Source organism: Athene noctua, chromosome 4 (genome assembly GCF_965140245.1).
Source record: "Athene noctua chromosome 4, bAthNoc1.hap1.1, whole genome shotgun sequence".
NCBI lineage: Eukaryota > Metazoa > Chordata > Aves > Strigiformes > Strigidae > Athene > Athene noctua.
The window spans coordinates 7,674,544-7,699,002 of NC_134040.1; the positions used below are offsets into that span (position 1 = coordinate 7,674,544).

Below are 24,459 nucleotides of genomic sequence, written 5' to 3' on the forward strand. Positions count from 1 at the left end.
ATCCAAAAACTGTGTGGGGCTTCTTCAGATGCTTATTGACAAAAACAATTCACAGATGTTTGCTTATCTTTCTGTTGAATGTCCTCCAAAATTAGTTGATCCTAGAGTAAGAATACAAGTACAAATGGAAAAAAAAATAAATTAGTAAGACTAAAGGAAAGAAATATTCATGTAAATTATCTTGGGAACTTATTCAAGGAAGAAAGTCAACCTATCAAAAATTAAAAATAAAACCCATACATTTTGATAAGAACTTTTGCATAGCTCTTTTTATGAATCTAAATATGCTCCTTTGTATTTAAATAACAGAATTAGGTTTCTGTTTCCATAAAAGCATTGTTGCCATATTCCAATTTCAGCTACACAAGTGAATGACCAAAGCATTGCTCTGCATACAAACTGCAATAAACTTGTAAACATCTGGCTCAAAGACAACTAATATTTAAGTTCAGTATAGCTGGGTGTTTTTTTTAACTTCAATTTCTACTACATTATTTACAAATTCTATCAGGTTCATGCATTATTTCACATGCTATATCACTGTCCAGAAATTCCACAAGAAAAAGTTATGATATAAGCTTCCACAAGCTATAAGCATTCATAACTTGAATAGGAGTGAATTTATTAAAATATCTTTATTTTGGTTTCACAAAGTTTCATGAACTCAAAACTGTTTGGGATGTGTTACTCCTGGAATGGAAAGGTCACATTTATTAATATGGACTCAAAAAATGCTTCATAATTGAATTATCCTTTTAATATAAATAACAAAGATTTCACTTATGGTGTAAACTCTGCAGTATGAAGAATTAGGTTTCCAAGATGTGATTGGTAAGGTTGCTAGATAACCTCATCTAGGCTCTTTTCCAAAAAAAGGTTGGACCAGATGATCTTTCAAGGTGCCTTCCAACATGGGCTGTTCTATGATTTTATGAATTAATGTGCCCCCATGCAATTCCTACCTACACCCCTCTTGGACTGGTCTCTATGCAGCTACTTTTGCTAGTTTTATGCTGCACTCAACAAATAATACCCTGGACTATCTACTTATTTACTGTCATTTGCAGACATTCGTGTGGGTGTCTTGACAGTTACATCTGTAAGAAATGTGAAGTTGAGACAGAAAATTTGGCAAATGCTAAAAAAGTACTAGGACTGAAAAAATCATGGGAATGAGAAGATTGCTACTGAAGTCTGTGACAGGCTAATAAGTAATCAGAAAAGAAATAAAGTTAATGTTGTACAGAATATGGGAAAAATCACCAGCAACAAATGACTGTAATTATCATCTAAGCATTTCCTCCCAAACTGTGAAAATATAGGACATGTGACAGAAGTACAATGAAATAAATAGTAATATTTATAAAATATAAAAGACTAGAAAATGCTCTTGTCTTCTTTAATTCTCTTCCCATCATTTCCTTTCTCTTTGCTTTTCTGTTTGGTCTGTTTGTTGTAACTATCCAGAGCGTCTCTTTACTTTTCTTGCTTCACAGGAAAAACAGACTTTACTGTCCTCTCATTGTTATCCTTTGGTCCATCCTCCTTCCTCTTTTATACTAATTTTCTGCATTCTTATCTCGATTCTTTGTAATCTGCTTCCTCTATAGCCTTTGTTCTGTCCCATGCACTGTTCTGGGCCCCTTTTCTACTCCCAATCCTTTTAATATCCTCACCTTTTTTTCTATTCCTTAACACATCTTCCTTCCTGTTCTCTGCCTCATCACATGATCACTCCCTATCCAATGTTCATTTTCAGAATGAGTTCACTCATTTGTTCATTTCCATTAATATTCCCTAGTTCTAATAACCAGGTGACTAATACTTCACTTTTACTCTCAAAATACTGCAGTTTCCATTTATGTTCATTTTTTCTCTTCTGGACATAGTGAGATGTCAACTGTCACCCACTTTCTACAACACACCATTCAGTCATACAGGAGCTGTTTCCCATTCATTCTTTTCACTATAGACATTTTTGTCCTTCTTTCCCATGTGTCAACTCAACTATTCTGCTTTATTAAAGGACTCCCGTTGACTATCTCAGTCTTGCTATGACTCCCACTGAGTTCACTGCACTTCCTCTGCTCATGCTTTTCTTTTCTCTACTCCTTACTTGAGATTTGTTGCAAAATTAGCTTTTGCCAATTTATTACATGCTTTGCATTATTTAGAATCGTTTTTCCTTAGAAAACAATTATGGACATTATCAGAATTAAATCTCTGTTAAAACACGATTCTGAAGTGAAGCAAAAACACATTTTCACGGTAGATATTCTATTGCACAGAAGACTAAAGCAAAATATGGATCATGAACATCAATATTTTTCATATTCTGCCGATGGCCTACTGCCAATTTTGAAAAATCATTTTCATGTTGCTTAATTTGTTTCTTATTTACTGTTCTCCAGTAAATAAGTAACAAGCATATGTTATGCTGAAAATTTTTCAGGAAGTGTTATATGTTGTTATTTTATAAAATATACTTGCCTAAATGTTGTCTTTGCAGAAGTCCAGAGATGGTGATTGGATGCCTTGTTGCAGCCAACTGTGGGGAAGGTGATGTAAATGGACACAACTGAGGGGTTCTGAAATCAGAAGTAGCCCATGACCCCATTCTACTACTTTGTGATCCAGATGATGATGGAAGTGAACATCCACTATGAGGTAGTCTTATAGGCGTGGATCTGTTAACGAAATGAATTCATGGATATGATTTGAGGCTAATTTCACACTACAAGAGATTTCAAATCCACTTAAATTCACAGTGCTAATATTTTAATAGAAAATTCTATAAATTATTGTATTGTACGTATTCCGTATCAGATTTTTACTTCTTTAGGTTTTTTCTACTTTGAAAAAGCAGAAGGACAAAACAAATGATATGAGAATCAAAGATTAAAAAATATATATATTCTTATACATATATTTAAAATTTGTACTAGGAAGATATATTTGGCTTGATGATTATTGAGAACAAGAGTTTATTTTTTCTGGAATCATTTTAAGTTTTTTCTTGCTGTTAACAATTCTCACAGTTTGAGGCATTTTCAATGTTTAGATGAAAAACCTGAAACACCTGCTACACACTGCATGAAGACATTCAGGTTATTCAGAGAATAGCTCTTGTGCAGACATTGTGTTGTCATCTCTGATTTTTAAAAGAATTATAAAGATGACACATTGTTGCAATTTCTTACTATAAAATTACTATCTTTTGTATGAAAGTACCATGACTGTAGCTGCAGGAACTCAGATTATTTTGCACATTTTTGAAGAAAGTGATTTCAATATAAAACCTTCCAACAATAAAAAACACATTCATATAGGTGATAGCTAGCCTGCACAAAAATATTTCTTCAGACACAGAATATAACCTTTAAACATACAGATTAATACAGGCCAGAGATAAACTCGTCTCCCATAAGAGATGATAAAATCTTGAAAAGGTATTTAATTACCTTGTAGATCCCGCTCTACCATTTTGACTTGACATTATTCCAGATGACTGAGAACTTCTGTAGGATATACTACCTGTAAGAATTCAATTTCTGAATTACCCATTTTACTTAGGAGATAACTTTGGAAAAAATAGATTAGTACTTTAATTACCTTATTTGGGACAAATCCATGATGAGTTTATTCAAGAATTAAAAATGGTACACAATTACAATAGACCATAAAAGATAAGGAATTGGCTGACAAAATAAAGTCACCACGTCACTTAAAAAAGGATTAAAACAGCTCTAAAAAATAATAATGTGGTTTTACAATTTACACATACAAGACATTTGCTGAGGCATGAGATGTCTTCCCGTACTTCTTGATGGAAGAAGATCCACCAAAACTGAAAGCTATCAAAAGTCCTTTGCAGTACTCCAACAGAGGGTAAAGGTGAAAAATAGTCTCAACAGATTAATTCTACGTAGAGCTTAGCTGTCACGAAAACATCATATTGCGCCATTCCTGCAAATCTTTTCCAAGTTAAACACGTTTCTTTCTTTCACCTTCTCTCATCTGTTAGACTATTGTTACGACTATCAAGATAGCTCTGCTGAGGTGCTCCAGTTCTACAGCTATGCTTTTCTGCCCCATCCATCTCTGAGAAGGAAACTTTCTTCAGTGCACCATTAAATAATTGTTTCTACTTGCCTTTATTTTTGCAAGTATGCTTTGATTCATTCAGCTTTGTCCACTGCAAAACTTTATGGGTTGATTCTGAAATGTGCTAAACACATAACTGTTCTACATATAATTTTACTATCTAATTAAATATCTATTTATATTTAGACACAATAAAAAAACAGTTAATCTCAGCTCTTGCTATCTTGTTACCCATAAATTTATAGGTAAGCATGTATTTAGGAAGGAACTGGACATATAAATCAAGCATAACAGAAAAAGCAATTTTTGCTCTTTCATTACAATTGCATTGTAATTGCATTTGGCTTTGTTTCGGGATGTTTACACCATATAAAAATACAAGAGTGCTAAAAGCTCCTTATGTGGCTGGAGATGGATTTTATTAACTGTTGAAGCCAGGTAAAAGACTGCCTGAGAATGGACAATTACAGAAACATGCTGAATATAAAATGAAGAATGAGAGGGACACATGAATGGTAGACCTGCAGAGATTAGGAATTCTGCAAAACTCCTCACAAATAAACAGTACTTCAGGAAACTGCAACGAATTTCAATAGGCTGTTATTCATGTCTTATTCACATCAAGAGTGTTACCCAAGCTCTGCAACAGCCCAGGAATGAAAGGAATCACAGGCTGATAAAACATCTTATATCGTAGTGCAGTGATCTGGGAAAAAAACATCTCACCTTTCTGAAGAAATTCTTGATCTCAACTTAATTACCTTGTTTTTGTTATGAAATACTTCTGTAGCACTCATTTAGTTACTCCCCTTTTCCTCATGTCATTTTTCATGTGACATTATGGAAAATTTTAATCTGTTAACTATAATTATATATTATATTAATATTCAATGAATTATAATTATGTTAATAGAGGGTCAACAACATATATTGCAAGTATGCCTGTGCTGTTCAAACTTACACATTGTTACAGTATTTTCTTTGCAATTGTTGACCGATTGCTCAGCAAAAATAATTTTGGTTACAAGTAATTCACAGCATCACAGAATCGTCTAGGTTGGAAAAGACCTTGAAGATCATCCAGTCCAACCATTAACCTCACACTGACAGTTCCCAACTACACCAGATCCCTCAGCACTGCGTCAACCCAACTCTTAAACCCCTCCAGGGATGGGGACTCCACCACGTCCCTGGGCAGCCCATTCCAACGCCCAACAGCCCCTTCTGGAAAGAAATGCTTCCTAATATCCAGTCTAACCCTGCCCTGGCGTAACTTGAGGCCATTCCCTCTTGTCCTATCACTTGTTACTTGGTTAACAGACTCATCCCCCCTCTCTGCACCCTCCTGTCAGGGAGCTGTAGAGGGCGATGAGGTCTCCCCTCAGCCTCCTCTTCTCCAGACTGAACCCCCCCAGTTCCCTCAGCCGCTCCCCAGCAGACCTGTGCTCCAGACCCTGCCCCAGCTCCGTTGCCCTTCTCTGGACACGCTCGAGTCGTTCAATGGCCTTTTTGGGGTGAGGGGCCCAAAACTGAACACAGGAATCGAGTTGCGGCCTCACCAGTGCCGAGTACAGGGGTCAGATCCCTTCCTTGTCCCTGTTGTCCACGCTATTGCTGACACAAGCCAGGATGCCATTGGCCTTCTTGGCCCCCTGGGCACACTGCTGGCTCCTGTTCAGCCGGCTGTCAATCACCCCCCCAGGTCCCTCTCTGACTGGCAGCTCTCCAGCCACTCCTCCCCAAGCCTGTAGCGCTGCTGGGGGTTGTTGTGGCCCAAGGGCAGCCCCCGGCATTTGCCCTTAGTGAAACTCCCCCAGTTGGGCTCAGCTCATGGCTCCAGCCTGTCCAGGTCTCTCTGCAGAGCCTCCCTGCCCTCGAGAAGATCAACACTCCCACCCAACTGGGTGTCATCTGCAAACTGACTGAGGGTGCACTCGATCCCCTTGTCTAGATCATCAATAAAGATGTTAAACAGGAGTGGCCCCAAACTGAGACCCAAGGGACACCACTCGTGACCAGACGCCAACCAGATTTAACTCCGTTCACCACAACTCTTTGGGCCCAACGATCCATTTTTTTACCCAGCAAAGCGTGTGCCCATCCAAGCTGCGAGCAGCCAGTTTCACCAGAATTCTGTGGGAAACGGTGTCAAAGGCCTTACTGAAATCAAGGTAAACAACATCCACAGCCTTTCCCTCATCCAATAAGCAGGTCGGCCTGTCACATAAGAAGATCAGGTTTGTCACACACCACCTGCCTTTCATAAAGCCATGCTGATTAGGCTTGATCATCTGGTTGTCCCAAATTCTTCACAGAACAGAGTAGTGAGTACTAGAAAGACTTATTTCATTCTTCATCTTTAAACATCACCCATCTGCTGGGTTCATGTCTACATGCTCAATTACTTATACCTCAACACAATTCAAGTTTGATCAGTAAATGGCTATGGTATGGATTTTATTAATCCTCTTAACGTAATACAATTATTATTCAGTTACAAACTTCATTTTTACTCACCCATACGTCCATCTTGTGGTGGAGTTATTAATGATAATCTTGTTGGACCGGTTGGTGTCTCAGGCTAAATGAATGGCAAGGTATTAATTACAGTGTAATAAGTATGTTAATTATTAAGGTATTTTAAGCAATAGTGTTACACTTTTGAGGTCTATAAAGCCTGCAGATTTCTGGCACTCTCCACTGGCAGTTTTGTTTATAGCACTAAAATACAAAACACTACTGTTTTTTAGAGATCTACACTGGGGGGAAAAGTACATGTATTTTAGTTTTATTCCAAGAAGTCCTCTCTGTCACATTCAGATAAGAAAAATATCAGACACATCATTTTCTGTGCTGAGATTCCATTCTTAAACTAGCATCTGTTCCTGGATGATGCCTCTCTTAATCAGAATAGTAATACAGTGAAGATGTCATTCAGAGGTTGCAATTCCCTACTTAAATACCAGGTTCTAACACTGCTTTCAGACCACTGCCTTCTACACCTAGCTTTTTCTTAACATGTGAAGACACTATACACATGTTGATGCCCCTGAGTGTAGACAGAAGCAAGATTACCTGGTCAATTGTTTATGAAAGGTGAAAGACAATGACTGGCTTGATTTGTAGTTTAAAAAAACCTTTTATCCATCATAAATTAAATTTCATTCATGTTTTGAAAATCACGTGTGATATGAAGCTAAGAATGCCAAGTGATTCACCCCTTGTAACTTCAGACATTTGCAATGACAGCATTTACATCCAGCCTAATCCCCTGAAATTCTGTTTGAGGTCAAGGAAGAGAAACGGGAATGAGACCAGTAACTTAGTTTCCTTTAAAATTGAATGAATCACAGATATTAATCCATAGGTTATACTGATGGATATAGGTCTGTCTATGGATATAATCAATCCATAGGTTATAAAGGTAATTCTGAGATGAGAACATAGATTTGTACTGCAGACATCTACATGAGGTCTGTTGAAGGTGGAAATCTTACATATATTTCCATTCCTTAATGTATTAGACCTTAAATTTATTTGCAACTCTCAGTTTCATGCATTACCAACATTTAGTTTGGAAACTGTTACATTTTTATAGTATAAACATATTGAGATTTCAAGAATTTGCCATTTAATTTAGCATCAGAATTTTAAAAGCCTGTATATGGCATTGGAAAATATAATTCCATAAATCACTGTTGTGATTTATTTCCTTTTGGTTCCTTTTAGGTGGGCATCTGACTTGTACTAAGCATCAAGCATAGCTGAAATTAGCATGTACATAAGAACTGTTGTGAAGTGGCTGGGGAGGAGGGATCCTATTTTTGCAGTATTAACCGAGTAGGAGCAATCAAAAGCAATCAACATCATATGTATGTACTTATAGAGATATATAAACACATATACAAAAAACCCACTTACTTTCCTCGTAGGCAAAGGTACAGGATCAATCTCCATTGACTCCATTCTTATAACAAAGGTCAAAATAAGTATGACATTGTAATAAAAATAACACATTCATTATAATGACTAAAATATGTTATATTCTCATGTTAAATTTGTCTAATAATGGAAAAGCATAATACATAATGCATAACACATATGAGTATTTAGGACTTGTTCCAAATCCCACTAGCAGTAAGGAAATTCTATTAATTGATTCTGAGATTTTGTTTAGACATTTGCAGAGAAAGTTATTTTATGATTAACATTGTTATTCTTGTATTTAAGTCAGAATAAATATGCATATTTATACATTTGTCACTTGTTTTCACAACAAGGGCATTCTGAAATTTATTTTTTATAAAAAATAAAGTCATAGTCACAGGTATAGAAATCTTTTAGCTTGAACAAGATCTATGTTCAATTTATTTAAAATTTAATGAGCCTTACTGGAGTTAATTCCATCTGACTTCAGACGACTATAATGTACATATAGGTGTCTGTACAAGTAATTTAGCTTTTCCCTACAGTCAATGGGAAGAGTTCCTCACTAATTAATCAATTTATCTATCCAGAAAGTCTTTAGAATAAGGTCCATCATGCCTTAGAATTTTCTCCAGTGAATACAAAGTCAATCCATATAAGCTGTTATTTTGTACACTTGGATAGATAAGACCCTCCCAAGTTCTTTCATACCTACAGAGTTTGCAGAAAAAAACCCCCACAAAATCAGAAAATATACTTATTTTAAACTCACTACAAAAAAAGGCTTTGTGTATAAAATATGAGTATGTTGCCACTGTTAACATTGTCATTGAAAATTAACAGATTTGTACCTACATTTCAGAAGTGGAAGGATGACTAGGATGAAGAGAACATGAAGAGTAACCATTCTGTTTTCTTGATGAAACTAAAGTTATTAATAAATTTAATATTAGAACATAACTATATCCAGTGATATATATTCCTTAGTATCTTAAACCAACACTTCTTACTGGAAAGTGGATTTCTGTTTGTACTGGAAAATGGTTGCTGTGGAGTTTGTTCAGGAGTTTTCATACTAAAGGAGGAAACACAAGAAACAACAGATATAAACTGAAAGCTGGTTTGGTTAGTTCATTTGTCTAGCTGGTCAATAAAGCATAACATCAAAGCATTTTATGCATCATAGCTGGGTTTAACATGACACTATTTGCCATGAAGCAAAATAACGATCTATTTGATAAGCTATTAACTTCTTCTCTATATCATAACGTCTGTATCACTCATTACATGCCCGAAAATGTCAGTTTAGGATAACATTATGGCAAAGTACTTTATGGAACAACAGATGTTAAAATACAACTATTAACTACAGTTGAGCCAAAAATCTTCATTCCAATGTATACATTCCCCAAACTTTAAAAAACCTAGTTAGCAAAAGAAACAGTGGCATATTTGTGCTATTCACCAACAACTATGTAAAACTTATACCTTTGTCAATAACCATAAATAGGAGGAATATGTCTACTGGGCAGGCAAGGAGAAGCCCTAGGTCACACTCTCTAGGTAGAACTCTAACAAATCTGAAATTCAGTAAGAACTCTGTATTTGGTATAAAAAAGATGTTATTTATTTGAGATGCAGGCAAGAAAAAGGAGGCAGTGGATAAAAATAGATAAACTATGATAATCCACCAGGTACATAGTTTTCTTTATACCATTTTTCTTTCACACCAAGCAGCATAAGAGAGCATAATACAGTATTATGTGCCTGTCAGAGTCAAACAAAGTCTATGCTGGAAAAACACAGAAAAAGAATAAAGACCAACAAAATTCTGCAGTTAAATTTCTGACTTCATGAACTGGCTTATTAAGTAGATTTCATCATCCTTGATCATTGTTATTCATTCATAAAGAGGTACTCATGAAGGGCTTCTCTCAAAAAGATGGATCTATAGGGAGAAGTACATTGTAACTATACACTAACTATTCAATACCTCTATTTCACCAAGTCTGTTAGGGTTTTGTTTTGGGTTTTTTTTCCCAGTAGTTTTAGAAATCTTAGAAAATGGGAAGGATAAAATAGGACATAGAACTAATGTTATATGGAAAATGTAATCATTTCACCATAGGTGGATCACAGTAGTTCAATCCGGTATGGTTTTTGTTTTATGTTCTGGTAGGCAGATTTTTTAAACAGTAATAAGATAGTACATTTTTTCTGTGTTAAAGCAATTTAAACATTAGAGTGTTATATAGGCCACGTGGACTTTAAAGCAGAGATTAAGAGCAATTAATTCAGTAAGCATACCATAAATAATGTTAAAAAGGAAACCACAACAATCAAAGGTGAAGAGAGCGTAGAAATGTTATTAGTTATGTCCCCTTCAGTTTAGTCTTGCAACTGGTCCTGTTTAATATACTCCCAGATGACTCAGGGATAGCCTGCAGTTTGTGAAATCTGAAGACAGAATGTTCTGAAGATAGAAAGTTACATCAATATTGAGAAGAACTACATAATGATTTTTGTTATGCGATATTTTTAATAATTGAAATAAAATTTAATTAAATGAAAAGTAATATCAGAGAGTGTCCTTAGGGATCAATAAGAACTTTGGCTTTAAGTTGGAAATAAAATGAAAAGATTAAGGTGTATCAGTCAGTGAGCTGGCAGATAACAATGGGCTACCTCTTGGTTATCTCCTTGATGCATTTGTGAAAAAAAGACTAATCTGAGTAAAGAAGTTGATTCTTACTAGAAACAGAGAAAAAGAGAATCATGTTACAAAACCCTGGTAATTTTGTTAATGAGATAGATTCTAGGACAGATATCGTAGTACTTTCCAGGCTGACACTGTAAAGCCCATTGGGAAAAACAAAACCATGTTCATGTAAACACAAATAAAAGTTTTAAAACTGAATAACTATATGACGGAGATTGTTAAAAGATCATTTTTAGAGTTCATTTAGAGTAAATTCAAGTACTGACTTGAATTTAAAAATCAAAGGATTCCTTCCTGACAGGCTTGATTAATGTGAAAATGGACCTGATGACAGATATCATGTTCATTTATTTCTGTAAAAATATGCCACTTCTATTTATACAACACAATATATGAGAAAGGCAAATAAATCATGACTTTTTTATCGTTTTATCATACTTACTGTTGTCTGATCAGAAAGACTATTTCTCCTTTACTTTTGATACATTAGAACTCTTACCATTGTATCTGATGCATTTGTTGTGTTACTTTCTTGAGAGCTTCTTCCAACTTTACCGTCTGTGAGATAATCATAGATTTAAACAAAATCTCTTTGTGTGATATACAACTTTGTTTTCATACAATTAGTATCCTAACGTGCTGAATGGTTGTTTTCTATTGGTTTTAATCTTAGATATAATTGCTATTCCAGATTTATTGGGGCAAGATCATAGCTGTTATATGGATCCATTAAACAGTCAAGTCTGAAAAAAAATATATTTTTTGGCAGTTCCAGACTTACTGTGATTACCTTTTGTTAAGTGTGCTGTAATATTCGTTAAACGAATACTAAGACAAGTGCTTAAAGATAGTTTGTGTTTATTTTTCTTCCTCTTTTCCATATCTGATATAAAAGTTATGTTGCATTTAATACGGAATTATCTGGAAAAAACACCAAAATACCAAATACCCAAATACCAAATTCCCATATTTCTCATTTCAGATTCAAAATTTATTCATTTCTTTGCAGTATCTATCTGTAATAAGTTTATTTGAAGAGTATTTCCTCTTATGTTATAAACAGAACCAAAAATATCTCCATTAAAGAACGTTATGTGCTTGCAAAATGGAGGAACATTAAGGTCAAGAACATTAGGTCAGCTCCCTAGTGTGTATATTTTTTACAGTCTTTCATTACATGATCATACATTATATTTTATGAAGGATCTAAAAAATGACTCAATAGCCTCAGTACTGCATCTCTATTTTATCCTTAATTTCCGCTGTGTGACCTTAGTCCTTCATTAATTCACACTACTCATATTTTGATCTGAAGACAAATTATGAATTTTCTTGTTGATTTTTCTTGTTACATATTCATGCTTCTCACATTATTATTTGAATTCTCTAATAACATTGCCTGATATAGCTTTATAGAATCATATTGTTTGTGGGATATATTATACTCTCTTTGCAGATGTGTAACTCTGCAAAACAGATTAAAGACAACATCTACTTTACATAAGACCTATTTTTTTTGTATTCTTTTTTCTTTTTCTCAATGAGAGCTAGGGTTGATTAAGAAAGTGACCAGTACAGATGTCAGGAACAATGTACTTTACCTTGTTACTCTGTAGGACTGGATCATTTTAAGACCAAAATGCCGTAAAGGTGAATAACTATTTCAATATTTTTGGGTCCTAGCACGACCCGGGCTCTAGACTTGCCATGAATACAGATATCAAATGCCCACACCACACACCCTCATCTGCACCCCAGTATCTGTACAACTCACAGAAACAACAACAGAGAACTTTTTATCAAGGTCATGAGAGCTGTTGGTTGGCAGTGACAAGGATGACATAAGGACAGGGACCACAAACAAGATTTCCAAGCATGAGAACCTGGTTGTGAATTTCCCATTTCTCCACTTTCCCAAAGGCCAAGACCTCTAGAGTGGAGACTGGCAGGAGGAAGCACTTGTGTCAAGGAGTAGATCTGTGCTTCCTCACCTCTCCAGGGGTCATTGCCATTTGCCAAACTGCTTATACCTTCAATCATTTTTGCTTCATCCTTTTCCCACTCACCTTCATCTCAAAGCCAGTGGCAGGAAGATTCAGACGGAGATTATAACCCTGAGTGTGAGCATTTACTCCCACTCTCTCATCCTGTGTGCCTCTGCCAGCTGTGATCTAGCCTTCCCCAGCTCCTTCAGACTCCCTCCCAGCAGCCCTGAAAGAGGGAGCATTGCTAACTGAAACTCACAGGAAGGAGACAGGTATATCATCGCACAGGGAAAGCCTTCTCTTCCTTGCTCACCTCAGCCTCACTGTCAAACCACTTCTCCACCTAAACAGCCTCACCAGTGCTAGCCATAGCTGCACGTAGGGTATTTAAGACAACCAGCCTCTTCTGACCCTGATCCAATGCAAGCAGTTTTAAAATACTAACAAATACATGAATGGACAAAACAACAAAAACACCCAAAGCAGTGTACCATTGAAATAACAGCCACCTAAATCTTCAGTTGTTCTGTACTATCACCTAAACACCTTCCTTAGGTCAAGCAGCGTCCTTTACAACCACTGTTAAATGAATATCAACAGTTAATAACGTAGAAACTTACAATCAAATTATCAAGACTCTGCACAGATTCTTCAGAAATAACATTTCTATTTATGCAAAATTCTATTCAGAGCTTTATTTTACTTTGCCTACAGGTTTCAGTTTTACCATCTGGAGTCAGAAAAACAGATTAGAAGGGGGTGTAAAATCATGATTCCTCCATGGCCTGGCTTTGAAAGAAGAGGGTCAGGACCTTGACACAACTACCCACTCCACAGTACACTTGTACTGATCTCCAAATGCAGTCACATAAAACAGGGGAGAATGGGCCACAAAGCACATAAATTTCGAAGCTGTTCTATCCATAAGAACCATATCAGATGCCCTCCTCGCACACGGAATGGCCCCTTGACCAGCTATATGAGTTTGTCTCTGTCATTTCATACATAGGGCACCTACTGATGGGTAGATTCACCACCATTGCCAAATAGCTTTAAGCAATATACCTGGCCATGTCCTTAGAAATGAATGAAACAGCCAACTATCTTATCAAATATTTAGAAGTAGCTGAGAAATTAAAAATAAATTTTCTTTCCAACCTACAGAGGAAGGGAGGCATAGTGACAAATTCAATAACTGTTCTCCACAGAATAATTAATTCTATTCCTCTTCCCATTTCTAATTCAGGGTACTAGCCCTTAGACTTCTCCATTGCTCAAGCTTATAATTTAATTTGTCAGCCCTAGTCTTCTTTTCCTCTAGGCTTATCATCTGAGTACTAATCTCTCCCCATCTCTTACACATTCTCCTCCATAATGCGAATTGGTGTCTTCTTACCTTGTCCTTTGACTCTAAATTTGATCTTCGTCACCCCACAACTAAAATCTGTTTTACTGGATAATAGTAACTATAATTAATAAAGTCCTCACAGCTTTTCAACAATTAAAAGCTGGTATTTATAATGACAGAAATGAGGCAATCCTGATAAATTATTCTAAGTATTCCAATAAAAGGTGAATATATTTTCTAAAAATAAACCAAAGTAAACATAAGCAACAAAAATAATGTTACCTTTTGTCTGTGATATGCTAATAAATGTTTACGATGTTTTTCTTGAAATTCTGAAATCTAAAAATACATACAGTTATATCAAGCTTCACCTAATTACATTTATGCAGCCTCAGCAAAAAAGTGATGAACTATTTCATAGTATTCAATTTTTTCTTTATTTTACTAAATATTTAACATATCTTCTTTAAATCCTCTCCAACAAAACATTCTAAATTATTATCAATGATAGAGAAAGTCTTATAAAGTTTATTTAATCCAGTATGACCTACCCTAGAGTTGGTAGATTTATTTCATTGAATTAATATTTTAACGCTATGTTCAATAACAAGGTAAAGAAACAGGAAAGCCAGTTTAGCTTATTCATTAGCGCTAAGCAAACACATAAAATTAATGGCAACATAAAAAGTAATGTGTCTAACCGGCAATTATAACTTGCCTTGTAAAAATATTCTGTTAATTAAAAAATAATTGTTAGACACACTGTCTGGTGGTGTGTAAGCACTTTTTGTGTCCAAATGAGGATCATAAACCATGACAGGTTAAAAGTAAAAACATACAAGGTAGGCAAGACAAGATCTTGAGGAACAAATTACCATAGGCAATAACTTAGTAATAAATATTCCTTCTCACATGTAAGAAAACTGCCAGAAAATGTGTAGGGATAGAGACAACGGAGAAGAAACACTGTGAGAAGATGAACCCATAGTGACATATCTAACTGAAATGGTTACTTTTTATTCACTGTAGAAGAGCCTGGGAGCTTCCCAATGGATACTCATCAAAGGATCAGAAGTCTCTTCAGGAGAACTGATGGAAGATACAGACACTCAGAAAGTAATGGCTCTGAGCTGCCTCCCACCACTCAGAAATGCAGTCTTGGGTCTATAAAGAAGAAATCTGCGAAAATGTCAATTCAGCACTGAGCACCAGTCAAAAAAGCAGATCAGATCTTAGAAGTGTTTAAAAAAGGAATAGGAAAGGGAACATCATTATTCCACTTCAAAAATAAAAAAGTATGTTACTATATCCCGAGTCTACTTAACATCTCAGAAAGGACGCAGTAGGTCTGGAAATAGTTCAGATTAGCCAGAGGTATTTGAGAGCTTCAGTAAAAAAATGAGCACATAGAACATGAAAAAAGGAGTTGAAGAAGGGATGTGTTAGCAGTCTAAAACTAACGATTATCACAGATAGAGCGTATGGAAAGGGTTATTTTTCCTCTAGAATGGGATTCAAGAGTATCAAATGAAACTATCAGGTAGCAAGTTAAAATGTGAAAAAGGATATCATCATCACAGGGTGTATACAACCCATGGGCCTCCCTTCCCTAGTACATGATAGATGCTAAATATTCAGAAAACAACATGACAATTGCTTTTGAATGCAAAGGCACCAACCGCACCTTGAGAAATCCCCGTGCCACAAACTGCTGAAAGCTAGGACGCTGTTCTGAAGACATATCAGTACATGCCAGCCTTGTTTTCAAATGTTTCCTAAGCACCTGCTGTTGTGACAGGACATTAAATTAGATAAACCTTTGCCCTTAACAGAGCACAAGCTGTTCTTACGTCTCTTGATGCTGGTAGAAGTTCTGAGCGTACCTTAATGCCTTAACTGCACCTCAACATGATTCCCATAAATTATCTTAGGTTACAGAAAAAACACCTTAGTCTTTTGAGATCGTGACTTCTTTTTCCTTTCCTTGTCACATTACAGATGTCTGTATTCACATGTGATTGGTGGCATAGCTGTCTGGATTTGTGCAGTTTACAGAATAACTGCTGATCACCGTACATGCTGTTAAAAAGTGTGTATGGAAGGACAGAGGAAGGCTTCTTGTTTACCTTGTGCCCCCTGTGCATCTTAGGAGGAGGAGTGCTGAGGAAAGGGACCATGCCCAGCCTTGGAGAAGTTTGTGAAGCACAGAGTAAAGGAAATGTGAATCCACAGTCACCACTGAAGAAAGCAGGTGATCTTCCCTAGGTTACTTTTCTGCTGGATCAGGAAGCTCACCATAAGATCAAACAGGTAGCAGCCCAAGGGAGATGAGAATACACAGTGAAGGTCGCAGATGGGTTCAGGGAGAATGTACTACTACAGTTCCACCTCGAGGGGTTGAAACTGCCACTGAAATGCTCAGTAAGAGGGACAAGGACAAATCCCAAAGCCAAGTTGAAGAGATGCAGAAAATCAGGAGGCAATGGGAGTTTACATGTATTCACTTAACCTAGACAGCTACTAAAATTCTGGACTGGAAACTCAGCCTGAAGGAAGAGATCCTGCCTGGAGTTTACAGAAGGCAGGGAGGAAATTTACCTTGGAATCATTTATTGCACCTATCTGAAAAAAGGCAGACCTGTTTCGAGTAAAAAATTTTTTATAAAAAAAAAAAAAGAGCGAGCACATTCAGCTCAGGACTTTAGCCAGCTCAGGTTTTCACTCTGTAATTTTTCATTGCTGTAATTAGGGCACACTATCTGGGCACGTTTAAGGTTCTGGCAGATCTAATTTTTCATTGCATGCCACTGAAAGTGATTTTACACCATTAAAATAACCAGACTAGTGATCCTCAGAGAGAGTTTGAAAGCATAAGCAGCGACCGTGATAAATAATTTATGCTTTCTTAAGAACTTTGAAACTGTAGAGTTAAGGAAGTAAAGATGGTAATGGGTATAGACTAATTTTCAAGCATTCACTCATATGTTTTTCCCATTTATATAAAAAACAGTAGAAGTTGCTGATTATTTTATAGAGTCAAAAAGTTTTAAGGCAAATTCACCTGTGTTATTTCTTTTGAATATCTCTTGCATAACGTATCTATTCCCATGAACAGTGACTGAATATCAGGACTTGTCTACCAAGAAAAGAAAGTATACCAAGGTTAGCATTTTTATTTGCAAGTTACGCTAAATAAAGCATTTTGCGAAGTGTTCCTTAAATTGATTGATGTATATAAATGAAAAACGGACAGATCAACAGTAGGATGACAGAAAAAATGAAAACAAGCCCAGTTTTATTTAATAACCTTATTAACCACCTTGAAGACTTTGTGCTTTTGTTTAAATATATAACACACATATATACTTATTGTACACACACATATACACACTTATTGTAACTAGGATAACAAAAATTTCCAGAGGACATTCAAGTAAGTTGTTGTGTCCTCCAGAACAGGCATTGCCTTCAGACCAACAGCCAAATTTCTGGCAGTCCCTTTCTGTGCTTTTTGGTTCTCACCATCCCCAGCCACATGGATGCATCTATTAGTTTTGCTACAAAGTCCTTTTTTGGAATAGTTTCAATGCTGACCGGGATCCCTTTATACTTCCCGCCTGCTGGGCAACATAATGCTATCCTAGCATTGAGGAAAAAGCCCTAAAATGATAGTTGAATTTTTCAAGTATTTTACGACTGAGACTTTTAATCAGAGATCATGATGTGGCCTCCCAAACGGCCATCTGTGTTTTCAGAAAATGCTGAGTAAGTGCTTTGTACCTAAGCTATCATTGTAATAAAGAAATATTTATTATTTATGGTGAGAAAGAAATGCTACAAGATATAAAGTGGGTTTCAGAATAAGAGTGACATTTGGACATCTATCCAAATCTACAAAGCAGTGTAGCAATGTAAGATAACTTAGTTAAGTGCTACTTCAATTCAGAATACATATATTCCTAATTTATTCATAAGAAAAGCAAACAAAATACAACTCCAAAATAGTTACACTAGTTATAGCACTAAGTTGAAATAGTTATATTACTAAGAACTAACATTTCAATTATATTTTACTGTAACAGTAAACACCCTTTAAAAATGAGGAATCTAGCCCAAAAGTAACCCTATTATCTACTTGTAAACTGTAAACCTAAAGGTTCTCTTTGATATATTGTGATTGTGTAAAACAAGGTAGGTCTACAACTAGTCAAAAGCTGAATAAAAAAGCAAAAACAATCCAAACATACTTAGATGATGGAAGAAGATTGTCCCAGAGAAAATGCATTCTTCATGTAAAGACCCACCTTTCCAAATCCAGCTAAAAATAAATGAAACTGTTGCAGGCAAAATGTAAATTAATTCTAGAAGTACTAAAGAATCTCAGTTTAAAAAACTTAAAAATTAAAGAAAGGTGAATTATTGAAATAAATAGGAAGCAGGCCACCTGTGAAGGAAGAAACAGTTTTCTAGGCTACTAAGAAAATAGATGTTATCACTTCAATTAAAAATACTGCATTGAAATTGAAAAGAATTACGCTTTGCTCCATTTGAAAATGCACAAAAAATAGAGACAATATTTTTACCCACTCCAAAAATAGTATAACACTATTATAAAGTCAAATATCCAAGACTAAATAACAGTGGTATTTGCCAAACCTATTTCAACATGTACTTCTATAATGTATTTTTAATAAGAAGAGGGAATTCAGTCTCATATGTATCAAAAATAACCACATGAGGAGCTAAATTAATATCCTGGATTTGCAGTGGATTTACACCTTTTGTTCCCCCTATTCTGACACCAGCTACTTTGATGTCCTGTATAGCAATTAATATGAGCAAAGATGGCATGAACTGTTTGGCTACTGTAGAACTGTGCCAGTGGCTGCCAAATGCACTTCTGATTATTGATGAGCTTTACTTGCATTTCTCTCACCAGGGGAATTAAACTGTTTTTCTTTGCTTTCCCCAGCTACTAGTTTTTATAGAACTCACAGGAGGAAATTAACTGTATTGGAGACTTCCTCTGCTCTTTTGAATTTGGTTGACATTACCCAAAGCATTCAAAAATTTCCACTCATGGACTGAGAAAGAGAAAAGCACACCGACAGACAGCACAGTCTAACCTATTTATGGTATTCAAAGAAAATAAAGACAATTAAATTTCGTCTAGAAAAAAATAATGTATTCATAAAAATACATTTGGCATCTTTAAAATGTATTCATAGGAGGCAAACTCTAGAAATCTCTTTAGGGTGCTAAGAAAGCAATGACCTTGGTTTAAGTATCTATCAGATCTGAAAAAAGTAAAAACAAAACAGCTTCACCGGTGATTTAAAAACTCTTTAAAATAAAGGTTCATAGAATACTGTTTATATTTTATCTGTTGCACGGAGGAGTAGCAGATGTTAATATGATATTCTGAAATAATGAACAGCGACATTCTGATTTATCATAACACTTAGCCATCCTCTGGGAAAAAGCAAGTGGGGATCATAAGACATAGAAGGAAGATATAAAGGTGACAAGCATGCATTACTGTAAAGATGAGAATATTTAATGTGTAACGTTGATTGCCCCAATATACAATTTAATGAGGAGTTTTAACACATTTACTGGACCTCCTACTCATTGGGAATTCTTCCATAGCATCAAGCTCTTAAAGGTTACCAGGTATATTTCCATTTGGGTTCCTGAATTATAGAGCCATGACTTTTTTATATGCATGTTTAATTATCATTCCAATCATTTTATCTGTTCTTAATCAAGCCTGAGCAATCATCATGAATGTCTTTTTTAAAGAATATGGTAATTTGCTTCCTTCCAGTCCTCCAAAGCAGTGGCAGGTTCTAATGAAACATCTAATATTTTTGTTAGTATCACAATCATTGCATTTTTTTAATTCCTCCAGTATTTTTGAATTAAATCATCAAGTTCTGTTGAAATGCTGCAATTTAAGACTGATCTAACTTCAAAATTAGCTTTGTTTTGAGTAAGGAATTGGACAAGATGACCTCCAGAGGTCCCTGACAACCTAAATTAATCTGTGACTGAAATTAATAACAAAACTTGCAGCCAGGATAGGCTGATAGAAAGTTTATTGAAACACCTCCTTTAAAAGTTTTATGAGGGCCTTTTTGTTTGTTTGTTTTTAAATTTGATTACTGTGTGCATTGTTCCTTTGTATTATGTTTGCATTCTGTTGTTTTGCTGTAAAGTTTTATTCTCGGTAGCATTGTTTTCTTCAATCTGTTTCAGTTCTGCAAATTCTGTGTTTGCAAACATGAAAAAGAGCGTAACAGTTTTTTACTTTGTTACAAACAGTCTGTAGAGGTAGAGATTTCTCTGTTTAGATATATATCAGCTCAATTTTAAACATATCTAAAGAAATCATGCCCTTCTTCAAGGTCACCTCTTCAGGGTTAGTCCCAAATTGTCCTCTATTTCATACACCTGATTGCCTTATGGCCTTGGAGAAATTTATGAGTTAGCTGCATTGAATGCTCTTAGTATTTTCCTTCTATCATTGTGAGGCAGGCTTGTCTCTTAGGTAGGCATCAGTCTAGGAAAATATAAATGTTTTCACAACCCATTATGAAAGCAACTAAGGAGAAAATAGTTCCTGGGAGAAACGGAAAAATTAAATCTTTCCAATGATTTCTCAAGAAAGGGAATTAGAAGCTATTCATTCTGTACTAAATAACATGAATTCACAACAATATTTCAGATCCTCTCTTAATAACATGACTATGAAGAAAATAGTTAAGCTTAAGACAAAACAGGGACAAAACCACCCAATAAACTTGAAAACATTGATGCACCACCATGCAGATTTTCAATTCAGTCCATTACATGAAATAATTCTTTACAGTTCACTTTCTCTGATGTGCAAATGCCAGAGTCAATAAACATATTTCCAAATTTTGAAAGTAGTGACTGATGTTACACAGTAGTCAGTCATGTTTCTTGATAAAGGAGTGATTTAGAGTCTAGCCGAATCTGAAAACTGAAAAAGTCTCTGTAGGATTTTATTTGAAGAAATCCATAAAACTAAGAGCTATATAGTACATAAGTAAATATTTGTGTCAGAGTTGGCAAACAAAAAGGAAGTATTTTTGTAATGCAAATAATTTAGCTGTTAAGCAAACTACAGATTAATGTAATACAATACCAAAGCTTCATTTACCTGTTTTGAAAGGACTAATGTACGACAAGAAGTTCTACAGATCAAACATTCATCTTTTTTGCCTGTAAGGTAAAGACATATTTAAAATATACATCAAACTGAATAGATATTGAATAAATTTTTAATAGAATTTGATGTCTAAACCTTTGTTTGGAGTTTGTGGAAGGAATATGAATGTTAGACAAGAAATGCAAATAAACATGAATAAAGAATTTAATTCTATAACCATTACACACAGTTACACAAGGAAACTGTGTGTGAATGTCATCAGATCTTACTTCTGCAAATAAGCATTCATGTAAATGATTCTATGAATATCATTAGTGTCACTGAATGCAGGTGACTTTTAGTTCCGATGATTTAAATAGGACTACTTGCCTGGCTTAATTAAATGTATGCTTAAGTGCACTAATGAGTTAGAGTCAACCAGATATATGACTTTTTAGACTGGAGCCCAGCTTTGGTCTCTTGATAAAATATATGAAACCTTAACTCCAAAGGATTAATAATTTTACCTTGTGAATTTTTCCAGTGAAAAAGTCATCAAATCACTTCTTAAAACTTTAACATTTTTCAAAATATCTTTTTCTTTGCAAACATATTAGCAAATATCTCTAATAAATTCTGTATTATTTCTAGTAAATTCATATTACTACAAAATTTATGATTGATCATTTTACTAGCTGCTTCCTTTCTAAGGATTCTAAGAATCAATGTTCATAAATATCTTTAAAGAGTAAATACATTTAAAACCTTCTATTATCATTATTATTGAATTCACAGCAAAAAATATATCTAATATCTATGGGGGTCTTCTGCCAATCAATATTAAGAGCAGAAAGGAAAGCTGCTGTTCAGGTTTTAAGGGCCTGCAAGCTGTATTTAGTGGCTGCATTTTATGATCCTCTCTCCTCAACTTTAGTCAAAAGTTTTTAATTCTGAAATACAGATTGATGACTTATTCTGTGTGCCCTTACAAAACACAGGGCATTTAGCACTACCTCAAAGAGAAAAACATTGATGTTTGTCTGGAATTTTTTTCTATTGAAAAGCAACTTCCTTATTGCACCATCTTTTCCACAGATCTTCATTTAAGCACATCACAGGAGTCCCAGAATATGACTCAGGGATTGCATACAACACACAAGAGCTTTAAAACATCACCTCCAATCCTCCTAATGCGACTAGAGATTTTCTAGTGTTCCGGTGACAATACTGAGATTTAAAATGTCTTAAGAACACTAGCAAAACCCTGAACAAATCCTATGTTTTGCCAACTGTTCTTTCACTAATGAAAAAGCATGCCCTTTCTAAAATAGTTCAGAACCGAATGCCTTTTTTTTTTTTTCCCCCACAATGAAATCGTGGATCATAAGCATTCAGACTCAAGTTTTCTTAAAGCCTCCAGTTTTCTGTGTCTAAAGGCTTGCTCTGAAAGCCACATTGCTCCAGTCAGATTCACGTAGAGGCAGACACAGGTGTAAGAATTGAAAAGGTTTATCAATAACATTTGATTGACAAGAAGAAATACTCAGACCTTTTCTTTTTGCACAGCGAGTCAGAAATGCTAATGGTTAAGTTAAATATGTACACACCAGCCCTGCCTGACCCGCTGACGGAGGGGGCCGAGCCGCGCCGTGCCTGCAGCAGCCATTACCTTTCTGGAGGCAGATCTCACAGATAACGTGCCCGCAGCTTGTGAGGCTGAACCGTGGGGTGGGCTTGCGGGGCTCACAGAAGCAGACATTGCAAAAGACCCGTACGGCCATGGGGTGGAGAGGCAGGCGGGCCCGGCAGGGAGCACCACCTGAGGCAGGTGCTGAGGCTCCTTTGCCGCCCTCAGGGTGAGGCCTACGGGCCTCCCGCCACCACCTTCCTCCAGTCTGAGGCGCCGCCGGGCCCTGAGGCGAGGGGTGGCAGCCTGAGGGCGGCCGAGTTTGACCCTCACACCCCCCAAAAAAGGGGGTTTTCAGGCCTCTCACTACCAAACTGGAGAGGTGTCCACACACGGGATCCTGAGAGGTTTTTCCCCCTCCCTTCCCTAAACGCGGGCAATTGAACTGGATCAACCATCAGGGCTCTGGGTAGGTGCCTCACCACGAGCCCTGTCCTCCTCACAGAGGCGGCGGGGCAGCGGGTGTGTGGGAAATAGTGGGTTTTCACTTTTAAATGCAGTGATCTGGAAGGTTATTAATTTACTGGCACAGATTTGTTGTTGCTTCTTTTGGTGAGGGAAAGAAGCAAAACAAAGAGTTTTGATTTTCATTTCTTAGGCTGAAAAAACACCACAGCTTGCTAATTTCCCTTGATGAAAATTTTGGGGGAAAATTCCCTTACAGATTTCACAGTGCAGGCTGTAGCTCTGGGTATGACAGAGCCACAGACTGCACAAGAGGAACCTCCAGCTTTTAGTTTCATAAAGACTACTGCCCCCAAAGTGCTTCCCAAAGAGCTATGATTCAGCTTCTGCTTTATAGATTTAATTAAAAATCTTGAAGGAGACTGAAAACATTTCATCAAAGATATTTAATTATTATTCTAGATAAAGAATGAAGAACTGTCAAGCTATAGTCAAGGCTGCAAGTCTCAGTGCTGTTTTGAGTATAGACCTAATTAATACAGAGGAACGTAATCAGCTCCTTTATAAATTCTGATATGGTGCCTGTCCTTTTGGTTTAAAAGCCTGAGTATATTGTGATATGAGTTAAGTTTGTCGTTGGGTTGTAGCTAGGAGCCTTACAATAAATATCAGCTAAAGTCTGAACCACAACCTTGCATCAACCCTTTATTAAACTTCCTTCTTGGACTTCATATACTATATGGTTGTAACATATAATTTCTTCTTTCACACCACCAACGATGTTATTACAAGACATGTGAGTGAGTGCTCTATAAAAGTGAATTTAATAACACTTATTTACTGGGCATTTCAAGTGACCACTCTAAAGTCTCAGAAATTTTAAATATAGGACACAGTGAGTAGCTTTATGAGATTTTATTTTCATTGATTTGGTCCACAGAGTATTGCTTTTTATTTCTATTTTGTATCAACTTTATGGATTCTCAAATACTCACAGCTGTATTTTCATTCCCTTACTGGAAACATAAGTGAACTTAAAGGGCAATGGCATTTCCTTGCTAATGAAAACAAAAGGTGAGAAGATAGAAAAAAGAAAGCACACAGTGCCTT

At 36.0% G+C, this 24,459-nt stretch overlaps 1 protein-coding gene across 1 annotated transcript; it reads right to left on the reverse strand.

Moving 5' to 3' along the window:
* Positions 1-63: 63 nt before the first annotated feature.
* Positions 64-23,038, reverse strand: RNF212 (ring finger protein 212). Its single transcript, XM_074903722.1, has 12 exons — positions 22,927-23,038; positions 21,270-21,331; positions 17,145-17,219; positions 14,366-14,422; positions 11,250-11,308; positions 9,042-9,106; positions 8,887-8,956; positions 8,026-8,071; positions 6,622-6,685; positions 3,462-3,534; positions 2,491-2,687; positions 64-101 (listed from the first exon to the last, which is right to left on the reverse strand). Exons 1-12 carry the CDS (start codon positions 23,036-23,038, stop codon positions 64-66), a joined length of 918 nt encoding a protein of 305 aa, XP_074759823.1.
* Between the last annotated feature and the right edge of the window lie 1,421 nt (positions 23,039-24,459).

Coding starts and splice junctions, on each gene's coding strand:
- RNF212 (XM_074903722.1), bottom strand. CDS start 23,038: ATGGCCGTACGGGTCTTTTGCAATGTCTGCTTCTGTGAGCCCCGCAAG. Junction 9,107..11,249: donor CAAATGCATCAGATACAATG/GTAAGAGTTCTA, acceptor TTCCTCCTTTAG/TATGAAAACTCCTGAACAAA. Junction 3,535..6,621: donor ACCACAAGATGGACGTATGG/GTGAGTAAAAAT, acceptor GAATTCTTACAG/GTAGTATATCCTACAGAAGT.